Here is a 19,974-nt window from a genome sequence, read left to right as displayed (position 1 = left end):
ACGCAAAACCCAGAAATCATCCATAGCGGAATACTTCGTGTCGATCAACTTCAGTAATGTATCAAACATCCTTGATTCCTTGTTTTCCCTCTTTGTTTCTCTTAACTTCAACTTCTTTGCTTCCTTGTTTCCTTTTTTTTATTATCATTATGATCACGCAAAACCCAGAAATCGTCCATAGCGGAATACTTCGTGTCGATCAACTTCAGTAATGTATCAAACATCCTTGATTCCTTGTTTTGCCTCTTTGTTTCTCTTAACTTCAACTTCTTTGCTTCCTTGTCTCCTTTTGCTTGCTTATACTTGCTTCTGGGACACCATTTCGCAGCTCCGGCGCGCTGCCGTAATCCGATTACGTAATCTATCGTGTAATTCTTCGCTTCTGCCTGCCTTGCCGTTTCTCATTACATAATAAACGTCGTTGCCGTTCACATGAGCGTCATAAAGCGTATACGAATAAATATCCGTCGCGATTCCCGCGTCGATCGATGGAGGACTGTTCGGTACTTGGCGGATGTATTATCCATTCCGGGTCTCTTTAATTAAAGGTAGACGATTTATCTATGTCGGATGTGTGTCGAATGATGACGTCAGCGGGTAGTTAAATAAGTCGCGAGGAAATATAGGTAGACAGTTCCCTCTCTTTCTATTACAAATATATAAATCAATTTTCGCCGGCAAAAAGAGCCGCTTTATCTCGATCAAGCGGACTCCGCTGAATCCCGCCACGGATCCGTGGCATCGGCATCCTGAATTATGCAAAGCTGTATGTAATTGTGCACATATGGGATCGTTCTAAAGTCACGTGTGTGAAATTTTCCAATTTTCTACATCATGCTGATAGACAAGTTGTCGTATTCGGCCACACCCACATATGGCAATACATCATCGACGCTCCACTTTTTCTCTTTCTCAAAGCTGGATAAATTAGTACACCGTGCGCTTTGTGACACGTCGAGAGAGGGTCAATTTATCTAGCCGCGTTCTCTCTCGTAATAATGCGCCGTGCTCTCTTCATTTGAAACAATCACATAATTGAATAACAGCCTGACGTTATCTTATTAGAATAATGCCGTAAATACGCGGTAATTATCGAGGCCGGGCCCACGCTATTCACTTACCGTTTCTCTCGCTTTCTCCCGCAGAGGATCCTCAGGAAGAAACGTTTCATCGGTCGTTCGGCTTCGTTCCGATCTCACACAATAAACGTCAACGCGAAACGCTCAGCGTTTATCGTCATCGAGCAAACGTAAAGGCGACGGAAACTAGTCCGCGGTCATTTCGAGCAGCTTCGTCTCTCGTGCGACTTCAATTGCCTCTTTTCCCCGGCTATTTCTGTCTTTTGCAATTATTCGACGATCTTACATCCCTACAACTTCATTTCTCTTTCTCGGAGGCGGCACCGACACCGAGCAAGACACGTTCGAACGAAGACTATCCTACCGCACCGTTGTATTTGATCATCGGCGTTTCTCGCACGTTGATTCTCTTTTCCCCTCTGCGTTGCGAACCCAGTTTCCAATTTTGCGGAAAATTACTCCGTAGCATCGTCGAATAAGAACTTCGCCGATCGTCCGCAGCAGTCGTTCCTTATACCGTCGCTCTTTCAACGGGGACAATGGCAACGCGCGAGCTTGCAACTCCGTGGAAAATCAGTTTCCTCCGGCAGTTTCTGTACGCCGAATAGAAACTTGGCCGATCTCGATAAACGCGACGTGTTGAGTGACGCACGTCCGACGAATGGAAATTCGTCCTTCCGATTTGCGACCGATCTCTTTCGCGCGATTTCCTTCGATTTTCGCGGGTAGTCTACGCGGTCGAAATCGCGATAGACGGGGACTGCATGCGAATCTCAATAATCAATGACGAGCGAGCGAAGGACCGACATGATAATCGCGGACAAGCTCGGGAGAGCCGACATCTTCAAGCACTCAGGGCTCGCGAGATTCGTGAAAGAGCGAGAACGTTGCGCCGAGTGACCGACTATCCGCGACAGCGAGCATCCCGACAATGAGGAGGAGAGAACGCCGTTTGTTCGGCGTTGGTGCGCGCGGATCCCCGGTGTGTTCGGTCGGTTCCTACGTGCTTCCGGTTCCCCTACGCTACACCGTTGTTGCGTCCGCGTCTATTGTTCGGCATGGCCCGATACGTACCGCCGCCGGTCCATTGTGTAACGTCGTTTTGCCATTGACGTATTCCACGCCCCGCGTCCGCCACGTGCATCCTAATGACGAACGCGCTTCATACGCGCGCGCCTCCTCGCCTTCTTCCTCCTTTTATTTTCTCCCGTTCGCCATAGCCGCTTCCGGTAATGCCATCAGCCTAAACCGGCTCTGTCTGAGGTCGCGAGGTCGCAAGCCGCAGGTATTTACACGCTCGGGAGCATCGCACGTTCTCCCCCCGTCGCGAATGCGATAATGCTGAATTCGTGCGCACGACCGAAGAAAGGTGTATGCCGGCGCATCGTTCAATCAATCATAATTTAAGCGAATAGAGTAGCGAAAGGAGCTTCTTTGGTAAGAACGTAGCCGAAGTTGAAGAGAAGCGTTCTTAATGAGAGTCCCGCGTAGAAAATTCTCCAGGGTCTGATTGGAATCTATTCTGATTTCTCGAAAAAAATGGTGGATTCCGATGGAGAAATCCACGAAGATTCGGGTCCGAGGTGTGATGTCTCAAAAGTGCGATTCTAAGTGGAAAACTCGGGTAGACTTCATCCGCTCTGCCCGATGTTTTCCTAAAGTTTTCTTTTAATTGGAGTAAGAATGGGATTCCTAATTGGTATCGCAACGTGTCACATTTATTTAGGTTAAATTTGAGTAATCTGATCAGAATGTATGCTTGGGAATGTTTGCGAAATTTCCATACGGGATGCAGTCGAGATTGAGAAAGAAGAAAGGAGAACGCTTCTTTGAAAGCAGTGAAGAATAAAAGAGCATTGCAAATCCAAGTGTTATTTTAGGTTGAGGCTTTCCTTACACACTTTTTGCCGCTTTTAAATCATATCATTTAACACGGATTGGACGTTACCTTATAATTCAGCTCAATTAAACTCTTTTAAATTATGTAACCTAAAACGGCAAGAAACGTGTAAAAAAAGCTTTAGTCAAATATGTCATTTTTAGACATGTGAATTTTTAGACGTGTAAGTTTTCTGCGTATAAAAATAATACACTTGGATTTGCAGTGAGTGCGTGTGGGAGCTAATAACGGTAGTTTATGGTATCGATGTAACGCACGTGAGAAGTGTACACGGGGAGAACTTAACGAGAGTGTAAGTAGCCCGCAAATGAGATAAACGCAGAAATGATACGTGCGATTGAAAACATACACCGTTGATTTATCGCGTTATTACATTTTGCGCAACGCACGAATGCGAATGCGAAGAGCGGATTTGGAAGTGTGCCGTTTGAGGTTGCGTCTATAATATAGCTCGTGTTTTGTCTTATCATTTTTGCCATAAAGGTAGAAAGTTTAGAAAGTGTAACTTTATTTCGTATAGCCTGGGAATGATCTTGCTCTCCGCAAGGGGCGTTCTATTTCAGCCGCTTACAGGTGTACCTCTACAATCTTTTGTATTAGAACTCGTCAAATATTCACTCGGGTCCCTTTCCGAAATAACCTGCTCAAATATACAAAAGAAGGTGTAAAAATTCGTCGATACAAGGATCGAAGTTGTTCTATAATGTCATTGCTATTATTAGCGATGACACTTCGGGGGGAGCGCAAAGAAGAACGAAATTAATTGTTAATCTGGGTCAACGGTAGCCGGACACAATGCTATTTCGTTATCTTACAATACCGGCGAGCAATTTATATCGATTCGCGCCCTCAATTAATAAACATCTGTCAATTGCGAGGGAAAAGCAAGCCGTCGCGGCTCGTCGCGAACGGCCCGTAATTATTCCGCAACAACCAGTAGCGTTTATTACATTCCTACGTTTTATTTTGGTCGGCATCGACAAATATAATAAGACTTCTTTCTCGATCATATCTCCCATTCAATGATACTTTAAGTCGCTTTCTTATCTTTACTTCTTATCTTATTCGATGTTGAATGCATGAAGGACGAAAGAGTGCAGAAGTTTGCAATAGAATTGCAAAAAATAAGCACAGGTATGAAACGTTTGGATTATTCGGAGCGATCGAAATCACTCTTCGCGCGATGCAATATCGCAACGATGCGATACAACGGTGAGATTATCGTGAAACAATACGGATAATTATAAAAAGAACTTGAACATTGATACGACCGGAGCATGTCTATATGATAAGCCTGAGTCCATCTCTCGTCGATAATCATTGAATTTCCGTCGTTATTTCAACAACGTTTAACAGAAAATGCTCGATACAAATAAAATTAATAAATTAAAGAAATTATTTATACGTATTTATATGTATTTCGTTGGAGGAACAATTCAAATTCGAAAGGATGTCGACATCTCAAAAAATCGCAAATCTTGCGATCCGTGTATTGAGGAAGTCGAAGGCAAACGTTCTTGGGAATTCACAATGTTCCGGGTAACGCAAAATTACTCCGAGTATCCAAATTAGAGAATCTGGAAAATTTATTTTAAGTTTCCGGCAAAGTTAATTTCGAAGTTGCAAAATTTGAAGAATCGGATTTTCAAAGATCCTCGACTTCTTCGCTTCTCGACTTGCTCGCGGAAATAATTTATCCTTTTATAGGTATAAATAAGACAGACGATACAATAAAATGTAGTATAAATAAATATAAGTATATAATATAAAATCCACACACATACACACACGCGTCACTATGAGAGGGTCACGGAAAATCACGGAACGATTTTCGGAACTTCGTGCATTCGCGAAGTCGACTTACCTCGATCGAAGATTGTCAAGGAGAAGGAAACAGACGCCGGAAGCGACTCCGGCGACCAGTAAACTCACGCCAGGCGAGACGATCATATTGTTACCCTCGCCCGGAAGAGACGACAAATCGGTTAACGCGAGAATCGGTGAACACGAAAAATTCTTGATTCAAACGCGACGAGCTGTCACTTTTCGCAACTACGAAGGATCGAACTTCTTCTATTTTGGAGCGGTCCCTTCGGCGACGGGGAGATCTCCCGACGTTACTACAAGTGCGCACTTTGGCCAACTGTCGATCGGACTGCTTCCCGCTCGATACGATTCGCGTAAGTCATTGATACGATCGATAACATCGATCGTCTTTCGACGTGTGGCGCGCGGAGAGCGCGAAAGCGTACCGTCGCGATTAGCGTTGTCGCTAATAAGAGATGAACGTGAATACATTTGACTGTATGTAATTAACTGTACTAACAAATCTGTCGAGGTGTTAGAAGTCCGTCGACGTTCGCGCGATTCTCCATCCTACATTCGGAGGAACCAATGAGAACTGATGCCGATGTCGGTGTGTCTCTGATATTACGATACACGAATACACGTGAACACTATGTAAACAAAACTTTAAGGTCACGCGTAAAGCCCGTATCGGACTAAGTATTAGAGATTGAGAATTGCCGATTGTACAACGGAATTTGACTGATGGCGATATGACCAGGACGAAAAAAGCCAAAATATAAATTAGCAGAGTTATTTTGCATATCTAGAATGCGTATACATGAAATGTGCGGCGGAATATAATAAAAGAAAGATTCTTCAAAACTTGATCGAAGTAAACGACAAAAATTGTATCGACTTACGTTATTTCTTGAGTATCGATAACGATAATGATTTATTTCTGGAAATGAATAACGCTGACAAGTTATGCTCTCAAAATGATTTGAGAAAATACAAATGCGTAATCGTTGCAAAGTAACTGTTACCCAAAAAACTGGTAAACTACTATTATAGCCTTGAAAATATGCCACTTTAAAGCAATTGAATTATATTGTGGGAGTGTGAGCTATTCTTCTCTATTCTTCAAACATATCGCATATTAATTATATTAATTATGATACGCGGCGGTGGGCAAAAAATCAGACCTTAAAAATATAGATTGGAAAAGAGGTACAGTGATTGGCAGGGATACGCTAATTAGCACATCGGTATATTTAAACGCAAAACAGACAAACTACTATCATCGAATGTGCAACTGTTGATGATAAGGGAGAAAGTGATCTATCGAAGAGTAACTGGTTAAATTGCAGTGTTGATTAACTCATTAGATTGCAATAGAGGCCGCCAATATACTAATGTGTGTGGATGATGCATTTATCTAATAAATCGTTTAGCAGCGCAACTTAAATATTGAGTTTTGGTTATTGACTACCTCTAAATTGTGACGTATTACTTTATTCACTGTGACAAGTATACTCATTATGACGCGAGCGAGCCAATTACCGTTTCATTTCATTTTCGTTATTTCAATTCGACATTTTATTTTGAGCGGAATATATTTTATTTTCTCGATATAACTATGTATCTTCGTAGCGTAGAATCTTGACTAATCTTTACAAACAAAAGCGAATTCTACAAGTGTCAGTTTTGTATCGAGAAAGATAGCTTAAAATAGAAATGTATCCTGAAACTATCAATCTTTGTATCTCTTCCTTTGTATTGGTATTTAACTTTTTTTTTTTAACACGTTGACTGCCAACTACGAGATATCTCGTAGGCTGTTTGCTTGCCCAGGACGCCAACTGCGAGTTATCTCGTCGCTTCATTACTTGATTAAATCAAATTGGCTTCTCAGACCAGAATCGTGAAAAGTTCCGTGGCGGTCAACGTGTTAAGTTACGTAGCGTAATGGAAGGTTAACCCTTTCGCGGCGGAGTGCTCTGGAAAGAGTTGCGCTCTAAGCAGCCGATGCCAGATCGACCGCGCGGACCAAATACGCGAGTCGTTCCGAACGCAGTGTGTATATAATATTTGACTATGTAAAAAAAACCTTTGCACAAGAAGCGTATGCTGCTAGCACGTCAAAAACAACTTAATGGACATTAATGGCAGTTGTTGATAACAAACGAACAGCGCCTTCGTACGAAGAGAGCGGCTCCGGATGGGCGCCATCTGGCGCTGTTCGTTCACCGCGGGTAAATTTGCCTGAGCGCCGAACGGCGCTGTTCGCCGCGAAAGGGTTAACGAGCGTATTTTGATCGATCACGATGCGCAGGAAAGAGACTATACGCTCGGCGTGCGTGATTTCAGTTATCACAGTCGTATCTGAACCGATATTTTCTCTTTTACGAAGTCGGTAAACAGACTGTTTTCCAAAAGAAGATAACGTACAATGCCAATTGTTACGCAAGATTTGAAAAAGTGCAAAATGGGCGTCCACAAATACGTGGCACGTGACACTCCACGTTATCGCTTTCAGTGATCGTCTAGCCGCCGCCCGAGACTAGCGGTGCGGTCTTCACGTCGCATTTGATATTGTAAATCGTATTTCATAATCGCTCAGGCGACCGCCTTGCAGCGGACACTACGTAGCGAGCGAGATATCGCTATCTAACGCGGCGGTTTCCGTTAATCGGAGAAAAGGCTGCACTCGGAAAACATCAGCCGCGAGGAACAGTCAACGGCTGCGACGGTGCTGCAAAAATTACTGGTAGATTCGTCTCGTCGTCGTAGATTCAGTCTTCCTGCCGACCATCCTCGCCAGTCTTGTCTTTCCGATTCGATCGAATTAGCGCATTAGAGCGGAATCCGCCCGTTGAAAAAATAAAGAGCAAAGTTTGGAAAAAAAGAAGAATTCAGTCCCGGTGATGGAGAAGATAGAGAGTTTCCGAGAGGAGGAAGCAAACGAGCCTCTCGTGTCTACGTCGAAACCTCGGCAGGTAAGACGAGAAACGCGGGAACTGCAATGAGCGTGATGCGAAGGGAGGTTCGATCGAAAAGATAGATGCGGAAAGATGGATCTTGCGTCACGCTTCTATTTTCTAACGGTGGATGTAGCGAATGCGGACGGCGCGAATAATCGATAGGACGAGAAAGCACTTCTATTTTGTATTTCTTAAATTTGGACGGTCAAGTGAAAGATGGGTCTTCGAGGTTTTACGCGAGGGATGCCGAGACTTTACCATTGAACATAACACAAATCGCTCCTCCGGATCTTCACATGAATAACTCGAAGCGATGACACCGGCTCGTATTACACCAGCTCTTATTTTACGCCACTGCATGGCCCCGACGATCTTGCAGTTTTATCAGTGTTTTTGCAGTCGACAGAAATCTGGGTCGAATACTTTAGAACGTTTATTTACGAATTATGTATCGAAGCTTGCTATATATAAAACGTGTTCACAGTCAACGGTCAAGACTATGCAAGCGCGATAGTAGACCGGTGTCCTTCTTTAACTGACCGCGATAAGCATGTATTCTGACGTATTACATTCATCGTGTTTAAGTTCACACTTTTGAACAGATTATTTTCTACTTGAAAATTCCTCCAAATAAGAAGCTATTCCTGCAAATTTTGGGTCTTATTGCTTTGGAAATATTTGCTTATTGATAGAAATAGTAAGGGGAGGCAGGGAGATGTTTAATTGATTAAAAATAAGGTTTTTTTTCTTGTATTTATACATGCATCAACGTTGTGTACATGTACGTGTGTATACACTAAAAGAAAATATATTTAAAGAATGAAAAATATTTATTCGTGGTGGACACTAGTAATATATTTATTTGAATCCTCCCCTCCTCCAATTCTTTTACTTAAATAGAATAAATAATTGTTTTCACAGAAAGCTATAACTTGAAGAAAATGTTTATTTTCTCATTTGGAGAAAAATTGTTCTTAACGAAAAACATATGAATTGCTTATTAATGTATTTAGTAATTGGATAAGGGTTATCGGGGCTTTACAAAAGTCATATATAATAATAATACTGGGATTCTCAAGGATCGGTTCATTCATGAAAAAGCAGTTGCTTGCGTTCGTTTGGCTAAAGAAATTTCCGGTATGTTTGCTATACACGATAAATAATTTCATCCCACAATCAATATATTAATATTGACAATTATTAATATTTAAATAGCCCTAGGTCAACAACCGTGTTTGCTCTTTACGGCCTTTCTAATTCTTTCCTTAGTAGAACGGAGAAAATATTGCAATAAAAATTATACAAATTTTGTAATGTCGGACCAAACCAAAATTCTAACTGAAATTATGATCGCATGTTGTAATCTTTAGTGACACACTTTATTGTACACATCATGAAAGATTATACATCACTACAGATTACAACACACGTCTTAATTTCAGTCATAATTCCGGTATGATCCAACATTACAAGATTTGCGTGATAATTTTCATTAGAATATCTTCTCCGTGTGTTAAAACAATTTTTTAATCTCTCTTTAATTTTATTAAATCTTTTCATCTATTAAATATTTTTTGTATTTTGTATATTTATTAAACATTTCTTCTCTCAGTATATATATATATATATATATAAGAATTACCGTGAAAGGCACTGACAGGTACTGACCAAGTAAAACGTCTCCGTAATCGACGGCGCAAAAAAGCCGTTGTTATTCCATCACCTCCGTCATTTTTATCGGCAAGGGGCAGATCGTGTGCGTGTACCATTACGGTATAAACGTTACATGTAAGCTGCACATTCGCGGACGAATGGCATTGCGACGGCGCATTCGTCAATGATATCATCTATTGTCGTTGATAGAGGTGCGCGCATGGTCACGTGCAGACGCGTGCACACACACACTGGACGACAATCGCGACGCTCATCTGTGTGCGTAAATATTTTCACGTGTGATTATAAGCGGCGCGGCCAGCGGTGGACGGATAGAGGCGAGTTATTAGATGGGGTAGGATGGACGCTCACGAACCCGCGACACTTAGTTTATGCCGAGCGTTCCGCGAGAACGTGTTATCTCCGTTATCGGAGTGCCGCCGACGAGAATATGACAGGCCAACGCGACTCACGCCGCCTTACTCAGTAAGTCACTGGTGATTTTCAAACGTGGTCAACTACGCCAGGCCGTTTGTTCGCGCCGTTTTCGTGTTCGCGATCGTCCGGCGAAAGGCCACTTTCCGAAGGACAATTTTAATTTATTCCACGACGACGAGGTGACCGGTCGGAGGAGTGCATTTTTATTCGCAGTGGACGCGCTTTCGTCAGTTGCCATTTAACGACGAGGAAACTGACATCCCGCTGTACGATGTGGAAAAAGATTTTTAATTATTTAAAGGATATATAATCTTTCCGTGAAAAAATATTAAAAAAAAATTACCTTTTTCAGAAAAAGGTGAGAAAAGGAGTGGCAAGTGCGCGCGTTCAGCCGTTATTTTTAAATATTTAAAATTAATTATACTAAAACATTGCTTTTGAGAGAAGGTTATTAAACATTAATTCGGGGCTATACCAGTTTAACTTTGTATTCCCTACAAAATTAATGATACCGAGAAGTTTACGCTAAGTGAGAATAATTAATATTTCATTTTCCAATTGTATAAACAAGCTGTTTAGCTGTCTTCCCGTTAAAAAATATTTTGATAATTTAATTACCTTAGTATCAGCTGTTTTTGATTTATCCAGCCTCATGTTCGAGCGTGATGCCTCGTGATCAATAGACATATTCATTAATCTTATCTGTTTCAATCCTTGACCGGTAGTCCTATTCTGCAACTTTTAACGATGTTATCGTCATAATTACTTTGTCACAGCTATAACATACACACACAGTAAAAAAGCTGTGCAACGACAATGTAACAATAACGCCATTGTCGTTAAAAGTTACAGATTACAGAATAGGTCTACAGGATTTTAAACGCAACTCGTGATCGAATTTCGTCGAATGTAATCTTGACTCGATGTGAGATACACCCGCAGAGATATTAGCGTAATGTGAGAGTTTGATTGGTTTTCGAGCGTAAAATCGATCAACTAGCTCTTGTAAAATTAGCCGGAGTCACTACGGTCGAAGGATCGAATCTTTCCGGTGTCAGATTATTAGACGCTCGCTCGATTTACGCGCACACCGTGAAATTTCATGCATCCGTGCACGTTTTTCACGGTCGGGACGGTTCGGGCGACTTAAATCGATTCAAATGTGCGAACGGTTAGTTACCCACGCAAAGAATCCGAGAACGGAATTTCAGGTCGACCCTCGAATCGACTCGCAGTTTTCTCCCTCGCTTGTGCAATGCGACAAGTGCGATGAATGCGCTCGTTAGTAGCGGGGATGTTTACAGAACTTTGATAACATATTCAAGTATCGATAATTCGCCGATGTTCTATGGAATGTTTTCGCGGTCGATACTTGATTTTCGCTCGTGTATCTCTTATCCGTCATTTTTACATCTCGTTTTCTCAAGTATCGGTAGATGTGCATTTGCAGGCAGGAATGACGCATGCATGTACGCGAGATAAGGTCGAACGTTTGTTTGAATTTTAGGGAATAAAGCGGCTCCGGCGAAAGTGGAAGGGACCGTCTTGATTCGACTCTCGTCGCTCGTGTCGGATTTGATCGGTCTGATTGACATTTGTTGCTAATGTTGGTCACAGAATTGGAACAGACGCAGGTGTCGGAAAAAATGGAAAAAAACCCCGGCGATTACGTAAAGACCATCGAGGCGGGCGCGTCACCGACGCAGGTGTGCATCATTCTCTCATTGATCATAAATCTAGATAGCCGGGAGACAATGGAGACCCAGACGAAAGAGTGCGCGCGAATAACCGCGGAAACCGGAAAATTCGCGGAAACGCCGCGGGGTCTTCGCTTCGAGTTGAGACGCGACCACTTGGCGCGAATTGGAAAATTCCTCCTTCATCGTGGTAAAATTTCGACATTCTTATAGCTTTTCACCGTTATATATATTATATATATTCACTTCAGTATAATCATCTGAAACGTGTGACAGTCCTAGATTACCAAGTTCGATCTGAAACGACACCGCTCATGAGCTGGTAGAGTACATCAAACTGAAGAGGAAAGTCCTCTATTGTTTTCGCTTCTTTATTTTGTGACTTTCGCGATAGTTGTTAAAAAATTGAAGGATATCAAATGAGCCCGCGTCGAGGCGATAAGCACGGCTCAGGAAATGTGCTTTGGATCTGTTTACAATCACGTGGAAACGGCAAGTCTAGACGGGTGGCGCGTGATGCTGGATTATCATTATTTTCTTAATGCGTTGACTGCCAAGTACGATTTATCTCTGGTAGCTGGCGTGCAAGAAAAATTCTCTCTGTTCTGCAAATTAATTCGCACAGGTCTCCTTCTTGTGAGAATAAATGTTGATTATGATAAATGTTGCGTTTCGATGAATATTAAATGCAATGGTTTAGCATATTTAGTTTACGCTACTTCTAAAATGACGTCAATGAGAACAAAGTTTCCTAATGCCACTGTGACAGTCAATGTGTTAACTCTCTGGAATTCTACGTGGAAATATTCCCCGCGAAACATTTACCATTTTGCACGTGTTTCAGTAATATACAGGGTGTCCCCGTTCTCGCCACTTGAATTTTACCGAGAGATTCCCTGAACAATTTAGAGTTAATTTCCTCTTAGCGAAAATATCGAGGGAGGTTATTATTTATGACAACTTTTCAGTCTTCAACATATTTTTTTATACAGCCAAGTCTCAAATTAAATCTCTATTAAGTTAATCGAAGAAAATAATTTTGTCGTCTATTTGGTCACTCGAAGCGTAGTTCGAAAAGCTCCACTTTTTCAATCGCTTGTATCTCGGAAACTATTAGTGCCTCGACATTTCCGCTGAAGAAAAACTGACTTGAAATTGCTCAGAGAACCTCTCGGTAAAATTAAAGTCGCGAGAACCAGGACACCCTGTATATATTTATTACACTTTAATTAAAGCCAAAGAAAAGGCTTTTTTACGTTTCTAATTTTAACGCACACTCATTCCTTCACACTTTAATATTTTTTCTGTTTACCGTTTTCCCTTTATATATTCTATATTCTTACATATCTTTGCTTTTTTAATATTTATATATTTACATTTACATTGCTTTTCGTTTAATAAACTTTATACTTTTATCCCACTTTTATTCATATAATTTTCTGTCCTATATGTTATTTTATAATTGCTTATTTATTTATTACACAAATGTATCTCTCTCTCTCTCTCTCTCTCTCTTTCTCTTTTGCCTAAAATATAAAATTAGATCGTACTATCCTATTATTGTAGTATGTAACCCTCTTTATCATATATCCTCTTTATCTCCTCTTTATCACATTATCATTATTATCATTTTCACATTTTTTTATCACAGTTGTACGCCACCTAACGCAAATATTATAATTAAATATACACATACTTTATCTCACAGCCTTAATCTGTTTCGGTAATATTTCGACGCACTCCCGAGTAAACATCAATTAACGATAACATTACAACAATATTATAATTTCCTACTTAACAACACAACTGTTACATTCAACGCATGATATATTACACTTACATTGTTAAATGAGAAATTGTAACATTATTGTAATGTTATCGTTAGTTTGTGTTTACTGAATCGTCATCAACTGTTTGTTTCCATCACCGTCGAAGCATTACGATCTTTTCTCTCGTATGAGATGTGATTGAAAGGATACATTTGTGTAGAATAATTGACTCCTATGTTACATAATAAATAGTAAACATTCACACACTCCAAAACATCGCGTTCGCTAAAGATTAATAACTATAACGAAAATATCAAACGATAGAGAACTTTCCTGTTCATGTTAACGCGCGTTGCACTTGCTCGCGAGCGGCGTCGTGCGAATTATCAGGCACTCTCTGTGTCGAATTTGTTTTTCATATAAATTTTTGTCCTCGCAACATCGCTCGTCCTTGATTAACTCAGAATTAATGCTCCGCGCTCAGGCGTAACGAACCGCTTCCGCGTAACAATGTGGAGAGCAAGGTGTCGATTCATTTCGTGAAGGTTTCGCGGTTTAGGCGATTACGACGCTCGACGTTGTTTGGCGCACGAACATCGTGATCGAAGATCCATGTCGCGGATTGCAGGTGCCGGAGACGAAAATTTACAAGAGGCGATGGCTCGTCCTCATCATCTTCGTGCTGTACAGCGCGAGCAACTCGATGCAGTGGATTCAATACAGTATTATAACGAACATCGTAATGCACTACTACAATGTTACGAGCTTCCTAGTGAACATGACAAGCATGATATATATGATAACGTACATACCACTCATATTTCCCGCTAGTTACCTGCTCGACAAATTCGTAAGTAAAGTTCGTTAATAACAGAACAGAACGGGAACTGAATTATCGTGTGCTATTAGAAGGAATAACATTTCCTTACCACTCGTAGTCGCGGTACTTTATCATTTCGTGTTCACTAACGAAATTAATTAGTTAGCTGCCGCATCTTATCGATTGTGCAAGAACTTGACTGATAATTAATTGATATATCAAATACGGTAAATAAGTGTAATTCAAGATATGTATGTATCTTTTATCTCGTTCAGTTGGCTCTCTAGTGACTTATTATGGTTCAAACGTAATTTGGAAAAATTGCAACTGAATTATAAATTATATTTAAGACAATATACTATATTTTATATATAAAACATAGCTTAAAATATAAAGTATATGACTACTTTTGAAATATAAATTATCCTTTTTCATACGTAACATTTTTTTTTTAATATGACATGGCAATGTCATCGGTTATCGTCACGGCATTCAACATGTTAATGAATCGTGAAAAGATATACGTCATATGTGAATAAAAACATGCGGAAGTGGGATTTTAGGGTCTCAGGTACGCCGTGATCTTCGGAGCGCTCGGGACAGCTCTCGGCTCCTGGATAAAAGTGTTCAGCGTGGCGACCGACCGCTTCTGGATCACGTTCCTTGGTCAAAGTTTGGTGGCGGTCAGCCAAACCTTCATCCTGTCCGTTCCAGCCCGCCTGGCGGCTGTATGGTTCGGGCCCGACCAAGTTAGCAGCGCCTGCAGTATCGGCGTTTTTGGCAATCAGGTAAAATGTCATGTTATTGACCTTTAGCGTGCTACTCGAAGCGAAATTTGTGACATGCAATAATGGGACATGAGTAGACGGACGTGTGTAATCCCGAAATTGAAGAAACGGGACCAAAATGTTGGGAATAAATCAAGAGAATTATCTCGTAAATTTAAAACTTTGCGAAACGATTTCAATATTTCGTGAGGGATTGTTTCGTCATCCAATTTTTGGAATTGTGACTTCTCGAGATAATCGCATCATTTTGATATTTCGGGAAAGTTGTATCTCGAGATTGAGATTGTCCCGATGTTCAATTTTCGGGATTATGAATTCTCGGGATGATATCTTACTTTTCGAATTTCGGCATTTTTTTCGGGAATATGCATGTCCATTCCGGATATAGAAGTACCTGGTTTAAACTGATACTACGAGTTTACGAATTTGGTCGTTGAACGATGCGAAAAACGACAAATATATTTTGAGAATTCAATCACATCACTTTCGAGATTTACTCAAGATGCAAAATACCCGAATCAGATGGCGGTACTTGAGATAACATGGCGCGGAGTATTGAATGTTGAGATAAAATCGCACTGATTGCGCGGATTAAACCGGATCAGAGGCATGCGACAATGTGTCATTGACGGTGTCGAGTAAGTTCCCTTCTGCACGACGAATATTAATTGAATACTTCGCACCTTGCCTTGCTCTTCGGGCCGGTTTGGATGTAAATCGCAGGAGATAATTAGTAACTAATTAATAACTATACCTCCTCGATTATTCTAATGATAACTTCTCAATAATCTTACTGCTGCCGCTCTATCCGTCGGATTTCTACCTCGCTCCGGAATTTTCCTCATTGTCATTACGCAGTACACCTTTTATTTTTCATTTGACGATCGAACGCGTGAACGCGACACCGCCGCTCGTCACTCTCCATCGTCGCGGATACCACTCGACATCTTTTGCGTTTTTCAAACGCACGACATTGGGAAGGTACTCGATCATCACTGCGACCAGACACGTGTCGTTCTCGAGGACGAGAGAACGAGAACGGGCTCCGTGCGAGCGTGCGGGATAACGGAAGTGGTAGTCTGGAGTGTGTGTTCCTCGCCAATCGAGGAAGGGTGCTCGGAGAGATTGAAATTGCGACATGATTAGGTGGGAAACCGAGTCCAAGTGGGCACCCACGATTAATTTTACTACCTATTCGCGGCAGACGATCGTGTCTCGGTCGCGGGGGGGAGTCGGATGGGACGGTTGAGTGAGGAGGAGTAGGAGGAGGCGAGACGGTAGAAACAGGGGGTCCACTGTATCGCGAGAATTGATCCAAGGTGCAGACTGCGATCGTTATCGTTCCGTATCAGCCGTCACGCTCCAGCTTTACTACTGTCCATCTCCGCCTTGATCGGCCGAAAGCTCGGTCGATTTTTCTTCTTTTTTTTTTTCTTTCTTTTTTTCTTTCCACTCATCACACGGCGATACGAAACTCATCTCCTGAAACGCAACGAGGGGAACCTCTTTCGTTGGAATTTCCGGCAGTGGGAATGAGACGTCTTATAAACGGCCATCATTAGTCGCAGGACGTCTAAAGACCATAAATGATAAAAAATAGGCGTCATTATGTCGTCACTCTGCTTGGGAGGCGACCTTTTGAAGCGCACTTCCCTGCTCCGTGTGCGGAAATTGCTTGTTTTGCCAGCTGGAGAGCTGAAATGTGTTCCACTCGGCTGATACGATATCGAGTTTTTGAATATACAGAGGAAATGTGTAAGAATATGTATTACCAACTCGGCTTATTTGACAAACAGGACGACAGCCGTGCATGAAAATATCGCGTCGCGCGTTACGTTCGAGCTGTTACGGCGGGCGTTCTCCTTGTACTTTTTTCTGGCTTCCGGCAATTTCGATTTTTCAGAACAATCGTCCCGCTTTCTGTTGCAGCTGGGCATAGCTATCGGTTTCCTATTCCCGCCGATGTTAGTGCCGAATAACGACAACGTCTGCATCATCGAGAAGGGTCTGCGACTTATGTTCTATATCGTCGCGGCTTTCACGACGGTCGTGCTGATCCTCATATTGATCTGTACGTGTATCATCTATTAATCATTTGTTTTAGTCCTTAGGCAACAAGAGATCTCGAGGAATTAAATTTCGAAAAGTACTTTTCTCCAGGCTCACACGTGGATGATAGAGTGATTGATACTTCGCTCTATCACTCTCGTAATTTTACAAATTGTATTAATCGGGTATTAATTGAGTTGCCGCTGAGCGAAGTGTCTTTTCGTATAAAGTTGAGGAGTAAGATAAAGGAAAACGAAAGAGAAAGAAAGAGAAAAGTAGCTGCAAGTCGCGAGTTGATAGAATATCTTTCATTCAATATCAGTCCTCTCGAGTCGTGTATCCTTCTATCCTTTCGCTTAAAGGAGACTGGTGATTTGTAGTCTTCAAGTCGGAACCACCTTTACCGCCCAGCCCCGCGCAAGCTGTGCAGAAGAGAGAGAACAAAGAGAACGGTGAGAAGTTTTCTCGCTCCATCAAAAGGCTGCTCACCAATGTCGGCTACCTGTTGCTCCTGCTCAGCTATGGCATCAACGTCGGCATATTTTACGCCATAAGTACACTCCTGAATCAAATTGTTCTTCAATACTTCCCGGTGAGCATTTTCCTTGGACGATTGGGAGGCATTCGCTTTTTTGTCAGACGCGAATCCGTGTTTCTTTGGTTCCGATTTTTTTTTTTTTTTCTATCAATCTCGGGCGTCGCAAAAGAGCTGTCAATTCCCCGGAAATTGATAGAATTCTTCATTTTCCGTGACAAGAAGAGAGACGATAAGTTTTTTTCTCTTTCCAGGGACACGAACAAGATGCCGGCCGGATCGGCTTGACTATAGTTTGTGCCGGAATGTTGGGCTCCGTTGTATGCGGAGTTGTGTTGGATAAGACGCATAAATTCAAGTGAGTAATTATAGCTGTTTCATGAAATGACGTCTTTAATAACGTTTCCCGTAATACCGGTTGATCAACTCCGTGTGTTTTCAAATATATTAGTATAATTATCCGCGAGTTAGTATTATATAATTATCTTATCTTGTCTTGCGTATTATACGTAGTGTATGAAATATATATACTGATAGAAAAAAAGTGCTATATTCAAATAAATATTTATTAAAGAGTGATTGAAATAATTATTTTACTTCGGTTAAGTAAATATTATATGCTTGAATGTATACTTGAACATATTAGAAAAATGCTACACATTTAAGTGATATTTACTGAATCCAAATAAAATAATTACTCCGATACTCCTTAGTAAATATTTACTTGAATGTAGCACATTTTCTTTCAGCATGCGATTATATAATATGTACAATTTTATTCGCGCATAATTTTACAGGGAGACAACGATAGGGGTGTACGTATTTTCCTTCCTGGGAATGATAATCTTCACTTTTACGTTGGACAGCGGTGGAATATACGTTATTTACATCACAGCTGGCATCTTGGGGTAAGTTTTTCAGCAACAGCTATTATCTTTGCGGTGTCCAACGCATTATGTAAATTTATACATACCAGTAAATACCAACTAATATTACATCAATATTGCAGTTTCCCAGTTTCAACAATGTAAGTACAATATAACATATAATGTATGTTATATTGCATTTATATACGGGATGTCTCAGATCAACATGCACAAACTTCGAGAGGGCGATAAGCATCAGTATTGAACCTCGAACCTTAAACTTGTCGCTAGGTACAACATATTCCTGTAGATCGGGTCATTTTGAACAAAAAAAAGTCCTGTGCCATTTTGCAAGTAACATGCAAATTTTTCAAAGTTATTATTCAAAGAAGCCTCCGCACATGATCACTTTCAATGATTAATAGCTCGAAATTTTGCGTGTTGTTTGCAAAATGATAGGAGGACTTTTTTCTTCACCTCGATCCGCTCTACGCCCTTATGAAGTTGTTCACGTCGATCTGAGACACCCTGTACATGCATTGTTGACAGTCCAGCCAAGATTGAGAGTGGGAAACGATAACACTGTTGTAATGTTACTGTTAATCGGTGTTTACCGAGGTCGGATACGTTTCGTTGCGCACCCAGTAAACATGATGACATAATAATGACGTTACGTGAACTGAATACGTTCTTAATACGTCATCATATTTGAGCACCCTCGAGCGTGCTTACGGTGACTTCACGGTAACTATCACGATTATCTGTTTGCAGCTTCTTCATGACCGGTTACCTGCCGGTGGGCTTCGAGCTTGCCGCCGAACTCACGTACCCGGAGCCGGAAGGTACCGCGGCGGGCCTGCTGAACGCGGTGGTGCAGTTGTTCGGTATTGCCTTTACGACGCTGTACGGTTACCTGTTCGAAATTTGGGGCGACTTCTGGGCGAACATCGCGCTGTGCGTGACCCTCGCACTCGGTACACTCCTCACGACCATAATCCCTAATAATCTGAGACGCCAGAACGCGAAGGCTTGACGCCCGTCGGCCCCCGAATCGACGTAACCAGTATCGCGGTCCGACCGGAACTTAATTTATTTCTCACGCGACTACGCATCCCGTGCTAGAAGTAGTAGCGTTGTTCTTCCTGATCACGCCGTAAATGTCGCGTATCTACTACAGCAGAGAGGAGGAAACTTCGTCGGTGAACTCGTCCCCCTCTCCCGATCTTTTGTCTGTTGTTGTTAGCTGATCTTCTTAATCTCAGGTAAGCGGTAGTAACTAGGCGGCATTAGGCAGCAACAAGTTAATCCCACAAAAAAAAGAACAGGATACGCCGGGAATAGGCTGGCCCTAACGTGAAGTGAGGATCGCGCGAAGCGCTCGGCAGAAATTCGTCGTGTGTCGTCGTGAGGTCACAAGTTTTTTAAGGCTCCTCATTTCTCACCGCGATCATGACTTGCCTGATCACATTAGACGCGAGAACATACGCGCTCAACGTTCTTGCCAAATGCGTTGAAATTTAAAGATATGCGCCTAAGATGTATAATATTTTTCGGAAACTTTCCTTTTGCTTTCGATAATCAATAAATCAATGTAAAAACGTAAAATTAATG

At 41.6% G+C, this 19,974-nt stretch overlaps 2 protein-coding genes across 2 annotated transcripts in view; one reads left to right on the top strand and one right to left on the bottom strand.

The window, feature by feature from the left end:
• Positions 1-1,320, bottom strand: part of LOC106743619 — a 34,807-nt gene extending 33,487 nt beyond the window's left edge. Inside the window, exon 1 of the mRNA XM_014617628.1 lies at positions 1,122-1,320. Within this exon, the coding sequence (XP_014473114.1) occupies positions 1,122-1,171 (50 nt within the window). The 5' untranslated portion in view covers positions 1,172-1,320. The remainder of the gene's footprint in view (positions 1-1,121) is intronic.
• Positions 1,321-9,778: 8,458 nt separating this feature from the next.
• LOC106743648 (feline leukemia virus subgroup C receptor-related protein 2) lies at positions 9,779-19,682 on the top strand. The gene is made up of 9 exons (XM_014617694.1): positions 9,779-9,887; positions 11,347-11,545; positions 13,934-14,155; positions 14,689-14,913; positions 16,843-16,984; positions 17,343-17,554; positions 17,752-17,855; positions 18,295-18,405; positions 19,135-19,682. Exons 2-9 carry the CDS (start codon positions 11,444-11,446, stop codon positions 19,394-19,396), a joined length of 1,380 nt encoding a protein of 459 aa, XP_014473180.1. The 5' UTR covers positions 9,779-9,887; positions 11,347-11,443; the 3' UTR covers positions 19,397-19,682.
• The last annotated feature ends 292 nt before the right edge of the window (positions 19,683-19,974 follow it).

Source organism: Dinoponera quadriceps, unplaced genomic scaffold (assembly GCF_001313825.1).
Source record: "Dinoponera quadriceps isolate SergipeBrazil2010 unplaced genomic scaffold, ASM131382v1 scaffold1115, whole genome shotgun sequence".
NCBI classification, from domain to species: domain Eukaryota; kingdom Metazoa; phylum Arthropoda; class Insecta; order Hymenoptera; family Formicidae; genus Dinoponera; species Dinoponera quadriceps.
The sequence above is the reverse complement of the archived record's forward strand: the minus strand, read 5'-3'. Positions and strand labels throughout refer to the sequence as shown.